Source organism: Corylus avellana, chromosome 3 (assembly GCF_965113065.1).
Source record: "Corylus avellana chromosome 3, dhCorAvel1.hap1.2, whole genome shotgun sequence".
Lineage (NCBI taxonomy): Eukaryota > Viridiplantae > Streptophyta > Magnoliopsida > Fagales > Betulaceae > Corylus > Corylus avellana.
In genome coordinates, this window is record NC_142492.1 from 3,547,182 (window position 1) to 3,555,221 (window position 8,040).

The window sequence follows — 8,040 nt, forward strand, 5'->3', positions numbered from 1 at the left end:
TTCAAACAACTTTTAGAATCAAAAGTAAAAAAAAATCAGAGATTATTAAATTATTTAAATTAATTGGTGTCATATTTTCTCAAGAGATGATGATGATGATAATTGATAAAGGTATATAAGATTAGATTCTTTTCTTTGATACTCATCTACTAATCTTCTTCTCTAAGTAGGTTTGAACAAAAAAGAATAAACAAAAGTTTGAAGATTAGAATTTAGAACTCTTCTAATTTGATTAGGACCATCTGATTCCAGAAATTCACATCTTTACAAACTACTACTCAGCCTCTTATCTAAACCCACCTACTCATATAACTATATTTAGAAGACTATTTATTTATTACATTACATGGGGAAAAAAAGAAAGAGAAAAAAACAAAAAAGAAAAGGAAAAAGAAAGCAAAAACTTGAAACAGGTTGACATTGCTCTATCTCAGAGCCTCAAAACCCATCTCCCTCCTCACATGATTCTCCAAAGCACCTGCACAGCAACATAGTTAGCCTTAAATAAGAAATAAAAACCCATAAAGGAATAAGAAAAAGAGATAGTTGGCAAATAATCAAACAACCTCAAATTTGTGTTTCTAATCAAAAGCTGATGTATAGACCTGTTGATGTTTCCTTTGCTGAAAAATGTTCTTCGATCACTTGTATTTTAATAGGAAGGTTCCTTCAAATGGTTTTTTTTTTTTTTTTTTTTTTTTTCTTTTTTGTTGTGGGATAGGAAAGTTCCTTCCACTTGTTTCTTTCTTTTAATTCTGTTTTGGGGTGTTTGGAAAACGGAAAATGAGAGGCAATAAATAAAACAAGGGAAAGAAATATAAGAAGGTAATTGATAAAATGTATTTAGTTTCTGAAACACCAGGCAATGAATCTAACTGGAATGATTAGATGATTCAGATACCAACAAATAACAGAAACCCACAAGACAAAGATGTTAAAAACTCCAAAGCAGAAACAAAAACAAAAGGAAAAAAAAAAACAGAAAAATGGGAAAACAGAGCACCCAGCAGACAGTCAATAAAAATCAATGATTAAAGAAAAATTAAGCAATCTGATCTGAGACCTAGAAGCCAATTACCTTGTGCCTTACAACTGGGGGGCTCTTCAAAGAGTGACAAAGAAAGTTGCTTGTGAGCGACCCCTATGTCAAACAGAATAAGCCCTGATTTTGGATCATCAACAATGATATCTTTCACCGGCAGCCATAGAAAAAGCTCTTCTTGGGAAAGACCCACGACTCCTATGAGACTCCCGTAGGTGAGATTGGCCCTCACAACACTGTCAAAATAAACCCTGTTCTCAAACCGGGTCAGGCATGGCCCGTCAAGAAAGACTTCCAGGGTACCGTTTTCTAACAGAGTGTAGGATTTCACCTCCTTGGGGAGCAGACCGGGCGGCAAGCCTTTGGAGCGAAGGAGGTCATGGATGGAGGAGTAGGATTGAGAAATGGGCAGAGAGAAAAAGATCAGAAAGGTGCATAGAAGCACTGTGAAGTGGGTGTTAAAGAAGTTGGCCATGGCCGATTAGAAAAGAGAGAGAGAGAGAGAGAGAGAGAAAGAGAGAGAGGTTTAAGGAGTGGTTTTTAGGAGAGGTGTGGGGGGAGGGGGTGAAAGTGGAAAGACTGTTTAAAAAAGGAATTTAAGAGGTGGAATTACTTCTTTGTCCTCTACCCATGTTCGGTGCCTTTGGCGGGGCCGATGGGGTTTGTCATTATAGGTTTAATTGTTTTGTAATGTATTACCTAATGGACCTCAATTAGATGCAAGTTTGCCTGTACTTTTATACTTCACGTGAGAGTAATTTGGTACCTTGCTTTATGTTTCATTCAATTGTCTTGTAAGGCTTTCACCTTTTTTTTAATCATTAACATAATTTTTTGTCCGTACTATTAGGTATCCATTGCTTTACAAGAAAATACTAATCCTAATTAATTTCTCTTAGGTTAAAATGGGGTGAATTGTAGAATCATAGTTCGAATTTAGAGTCGGACTCTAATTCCGTGCAAAAATTTATGAGGGATATAATATAAGAAAAGGAAAAGCAGAAACGAAGAGAGAAGGTAAAAAATTTGGGGTTGTTGCTGTGAATTGCCCTAAAGGCTACACTGTGTTTTTATTGACTTGATATTTGTTTACCATATAGAGATCTATATTTATAAGAAAACTGTGGTAAGTGGTTGAATGCAAATATGATAATCAAATTTCAAACCTAAATGGAGAAAATTTTAGTATCAACCGAATATGGCAAACATATATTCTAATAGTCTACCTTTCACCAAAAAGTGAAATATTAGGTCAATTTGTTAATTTTTTTTTTTTTTTTTTAAAGGGATTCTTTCATATTCATTTATTGAAAAAAGATCAAGAGCATAAAACTCTTACATCATTAGAGAACAAAAAGCTCTAATAAATCATAGCCAAGGCCCAAAGATATGGGGTTACAACATCAGAAAGACAAACATAAAAATCTTACAATCAAGTCCTATCTATAACTTCAACATCGATTAACTCATATCCAAAATTCAGTTATATAACATATCTGCTCTATACAGACTCAATCTAATACATAGATAGTCCATATTTTCAACATTTATTTTCTCAGCCATAGGGATAAAACCCTCACACCGAAATTTTGGGGCTGTTAATATTTTTGAAATAACCCCAAATACAAAACGCTTCTACAAATATAAAACGATTTTCAAAATACAAAACAAAAAAACATTTTCCAAAGCACGTTACCAACCAAAACCCAAGTTTTTTTTTTTTTTTTTTTTTCCTTATCAAATTTGCTATTTGTACTCTTTATACTCCAAATCTATGAACAAGTATAATAAAAAGATTGAGATTCATCTAAAGTTGGTCCGAACAGCTCAGCCAGTGTACATCCCATGTTGGTAACATTTCGTCATACAAATTGACAGCAAGATTAATTAATATGCAAGACTAAAAGTTGTTACACCGTATTAACTATTCCAAGATAATTAAATTAACCAAGGTTAGAGGTGAAAAGGGTATTTTAGTCAATCGACAAATCTCATGAACAACAAACAAACAGGTAACGGTTGCATTTGCAGTCAAAAGGTCTGGAATCCAGACCGGCCCTCACATCAACTTTGCAACTGACTGGAGGGTAAAAAGGTAAATCCACAGTTCATATTTCTGCCATACATTTCTTTTGTATCTATATGCTCAGATTTGGGTAACCAGTGCATGAGCGAGGAAGAGAATCAATCTCAGAGAGAGAGAGAGAGAGAGCTGGGTCTCAGGAGAAACCTGGGCAATTTCGGTACGTCCTATTACCAAAATGGGACAGGGTAGGTCTTTTATTTTCCTTTATGCCACTGGAGTAGTGTCACGCGTTCCCGGTGATTAGACAAACAGCTTCTAAAGATAATGATTAGGTTGCCCGTAGGGGACCTGAAATGGGTTGCCCGTAAATGATTTGATACACGTGGGCCAAGGGTGACCGGCTACTTGACGTTGGTTTTTCCGTATTTGTCAATTCTTATTGGATTTTTCGAAAGATCCTGGTGAGCTTTTGGGCTGTGATACCGGGTTGCCCGTACAAATTGGCCCACGTGTGGGTTATGCAGGTCCCTCCACGTGAAATGTGCGTGACCACCTCTGTTATGGGTGTACTAAAATAATCATTACATGGGAGGGACAAAAAAAAAAAAAAAAGGGAACTCCTTGAGCCTCAAAATATATATATATATATATATATTCCTGGATTATCTTACAATATGTAAAACTTTAGGTAAATAAATATTTATTTATATAACTTATCATATTATCATTTAATGTTTTGAACGTATCTCGGTTCTATTTTAATTCATATCCTTTAAATACTTCTCATTTTTTTAATTTCATCTATTTTTTCAACTCTTTGGTTTATTTATTTTTTATTTTTTGAAAAAAATTTCAGTCTCATTGAAGAAAGATAACGAGTATAACGCTCTTACATCACATAACAAAAAACTCTAAAAAATCATAGCCGAAGTTACGAGATTACAAATCATATATGTTTACATAAAAATCAAACATTCAAGATCTATCTATGACATCAATATCTGCTAATCTATGACTATTTTTTCAGTTGTAACACTAAATCTGTTTCAAATAGACTCAACTCAATACATAGGTAGCTTATCAAACCTCCACAATTTAATCATTAATACTCTTTAATTTCCATTTTTCACACTTAATACCTATTAATGTTTCGTAATTGCGCAAAATAGCCGTTCTTTGAAATGACGGAAAGCTTCTATCATTAATTCAGTGTACCAAATGAAGCACATGATTTGTTTTTCCTTTTTCCTAAAAATTCGCCAACGAAGCACATGGGATGTAACATGCCGTGTAATTTTCACGCAAGTTCAAAAACAAAAGTAAAAAATTACGATAAATGTTAAAAATTATATTTTTATTTATTAATTATTTTGCATTGTTAACGTGTCAATATTAATTTATTTTTTAATTTTTAAAGACTAATCCAAGAGTTTGTTAGAATGGTAGTATTAACATTGTGTGATAATTATGAAATAAAAATGTGATTTTTAACATTATTCAAAAATTATTAAGCGAAAAAAAATTATGTTTGATAAAAAAAAGGGGAGAAAACAATTGGTTTTTTTTTTTTTTTTTTTACACTGTCCATGTTTAAATTTCAATTGATATTCTTTTGAGCAACTTGGAGAGAGGGAATGATTATCTACAAATAAAAAAATAAAAAAATAAGAAAAAGAGACCATAAAAAATCATTAAAAAAGAACTAAATTATTGGTGGAGATAACGACCCACATGCTCATCAATGAGTGTGGAATTTGATATTCAAATTAATCCATGGTAAATAGTAAATTCCTTCTTGAAGGACTTTAGATACGGGACGGGTGCCTTTTTTGTAGTCCCACAATTTACTCATTTTAAAGGAATACAAAATAAATATAAGAGAGACCTCTAAAATTATTATTTTCAAATAATTTATCAAGTGGCTACGTTTCAGCAAAATCCTCTCTTGTCTCTTGGGTGGTCATGAAAAGCTTAAATGCTTTACATTAGCTTAGGCTTGAGAATATCCAATGCACTTTTGATGATAATTAATGAGCATTTGTTCCAACTTGGTGATGCTATTTACCTAGGGTCCACTTCGGCCTCGATTCACTTGAAACTCATTCGGCGTAATGGCCCAATAAAGATTATTTACCTTTGGGGTTAGGCTATGTTTGTTGGCGGGTGAAGATTAGTATTGTTGAGTTAGCCTCCTCTCCCCTAGGAGAGTCATCGACCGGAAGCCCTAACCCGTCAAGTGCTCTACGACAAATTGTATGAACAAAAACAGCTGCCGATTATGATAAAAATAGGTAGGGTTGGATATCCAAGTAGGGCAATTCGTATTGACAAGATGTTGCCTAATTAGATCTACTTTCTCGAGATTTCCTTGTTTTATCCTTTCACCATCTCTTTTTATGCTTTAATAATTCTCATTTTACTTAGTAATGTTGAGTGCACGCCAGTACGTAATCAAGTTAAGGAGACTTGCAAAGTGATAGAAAACAAGCTGAGGTGACTCACTTCAAGTACTATTAAAGGGAATAGCAAGCAAGAAGGTGAGAAAGGGCTTAAGAAACTTATTTGCTACAGTGAACTCCTATTTATAAGAAATGAGGTATATCAACTTAGGATATGTAACACCATCTAATTAGAAAACATCTTGTCAATACAAATTGCCCTACTTGGATATATCCAACATCTTGTCTCTCCCCAGCGAATTGTCCTCAAGCGATGTTCACGATTGAGGCAAAGTATGTACATGGCGGCGGCTGAGGCTGCAAAGCTCATATTACTTAATTATCTTCGAAAATGTGAATACACGCCAATATGAAAATTGTTGAAACAAGTGGCTCATATTACTCTCAAACATAAAGAGTAAAACTGAAACTACTGGCCCATTGAGTGTAATTAAGTTTATGTGGGCCTAGGGATAAATAAGTATGTGGGGAGTATTTTGTGATTTTTCTAACTACTTATTTCCTATAAATATGTTATATTGTAATCCTAAATTATTGAATAATAAAATATAGCCACACTCTCTCCTATAGACATAAACACATTGTCGAATCATGTATATCTGTGTTTCGACTTTTTCTTGATCTATCTCTTTTCAATTTCATATTATTCATTATTATTATGCACGATAACAATAGATCTCCTTTAACTCGACCACTGGCGTACACTCAACATTACTAACTCAACAAAAATATTAATAATAATAATAATAATTAAAAATACTTGAGTTGAGAAATTATAGAAGGTAGAAATGCGTGGGAGAAGTAAAACGATAATGATTAAACCATAAAAAGAGACAACCTGCAGAAAGGATAAAACATGGGAACGAATCTCCGGAAAGTAGATCACACTTTAATTGTCAATCATTACTAATACCTCCAATGATGTTTCATTAATGTGTCGTCACTGTAACACATCCCAAAACGCCGACCTGCACGCTCGCTCTTTATTGTGGATCAGGATCCCGATAATCTTACAAAAAAAAAAAAAAAAAACCTGGCCCATCAGTGTTTTTTTTTTTAAAAAAATAATTCTAGCCATCCAATGTTATTGAACAGTCACAATTTCATCACGGGTCCTAGCTAAAGATAAATAATAAAATATTATTTATTTTTAAAAAATATATATAAAATAAAATATTAAAATATAAAATAAAAAAAAAATGGAGTGATTGGCCAACTCCAATTGAGCCATGGGGTGGCTTCCGCCACCCTAGGGGTCGGTTGGGGTTGGCCGAACCATCCCCTAAGGCCACGGAGATGGCTTCGGCCACCCCCAACCGGCCTCTGGGGGTGGCCAAAACCACCCCCATAGGCCATGGGGTGGTTTCGGCATCCCCATGGCCAAAACCCAAAAATTAATTTTTGGGTTTTGGCCTCGGGGGTGAACGAACCACCCTCCAAGGCCATGGGGGTGGCTTCGGCCGCCCCCAACCGGTCCTTGGGGGTGGCCAAAGCCACCCCCGTGGCCATAGGAGGTGGTTCGGCCACCTCCCATGGCTAGAACCAAAAAATTAATTTTTGGGTTTTGGCCATTAGAGCCACCCCCAACTGGCCCCTGGGGTGGCCGGCCACTCCAATTTTTTTATATATTTTTTATTTTTATAATTTTAATATTTTGTTATTATTTATCTTTAGTTGGGACACGTGGCGAAATTGTGGCTGTTGGATGACCAGAATTTGAGAAAAAGCCGATGGACAATTTTTTGAAGATTGTCGGGATCCTAATCCCTTTATTGTATATTTCTATTGTATTGTTCATTATGCGTGCGCTGCCTCAAAATCTCAGGCTTTTTTAAATCAGTTTCTTACATGCTAATTACCATCTAGTTTATAATGTTCTTTTTAACCTTTAAAAATTACAGTCGATCCTCTAAACTATCCAATCATTTCATTTAGCCCCCTAGTTTTAGGATTTTCGGTTAAATTTAAGGGAAGACGGGTCGGTGTGCAATACATATAACATAAATTATCTATTTTATCAATCCCTAATTTATGTGAAAATGCAATTATACTCTTATATTATTATTATTATTTAAAAAAAAAAAACACCCATGACCGTTGGTCTCCTTCTATGTTGTTTTATTTTTTTTTATTTGATGCAAGGAAATTATTGTTGTTTTTCTGTCAATTTTTCATTTGATTTCGTAGAAAATCCTAGTGGAAGGGATTAAGTAAAATGACTTGGTAGTAACTGGGTGTCAATTTTAACATTAATTTAAAGTTTAAAAAGACATTACCCGATGGATAAATTGTTTTGTTTTTTCAATACTTTGGAGTTCTTGAAGATCTTATTAAGGTTTTTGCGTTTGACAAAGCCAATTTGATGTCCTGCTTTAACAGACTGAGCAACTGATTGGGGCAGAAGCACAACTCTTTCTTTTTGTTAAAAGTCAAAGCAATATGATGTAGTTAACAGCACCAAATTAAATAGTCCACAAACCCTCATGCCTTTTTCCTTTTTTGGGGTGTGGTTA

General features: G+C 34.4%; 1 protein-coding gene across 1 annotated transcript; it reads right to left on the reverse strand.

Moving 5' to 3' along the window:
- Positions 1–208: 208 nt before the first annotated feature.
- LOC132175970 (serine protease, putative (Protein of unknown function, DUF538)) lies at positions 209–1,592 on the reverse strand. Its single transcript, XM_059588070.2, has 2 exons — positions 1,079–1,592; positions 209–478 (listed from the first exon to the last, which is right to left on the reverse strand). The coding sequence occupies exons 1-2, from the start codon at positions 1,515–1,517 to the stop codon at positions 426–428; spliced, it is 492 nt and encodes a 163-aa protein (XP_059444053.1). The 5' UTR covers positions 1,518–1,592; the 3' UTR covers positions 209–425.
- Between the last annotated feature and the right edge of the window lie 6,448 nt (positions 1,593–8,040).

What these genes read in the sequence shown, in the direction of transcription:
- LOC132175970 (XM_059588070.2), bottom strand. Translation starts at nt 1,517, where the DNA reads ATGGCCAACTTCTTTAACACCCACTTCACAGTGCTTCTATGCACCTTT. An exon ending in CCCCAGTTGTAAGGCACAAG is followed by an intron (nt 479 to 1,078) that starts GTAATTGGCTTC and finishes GTTGCTGTGCAG; the next exon opens with GTGCTTTGGAGAATCATGTG.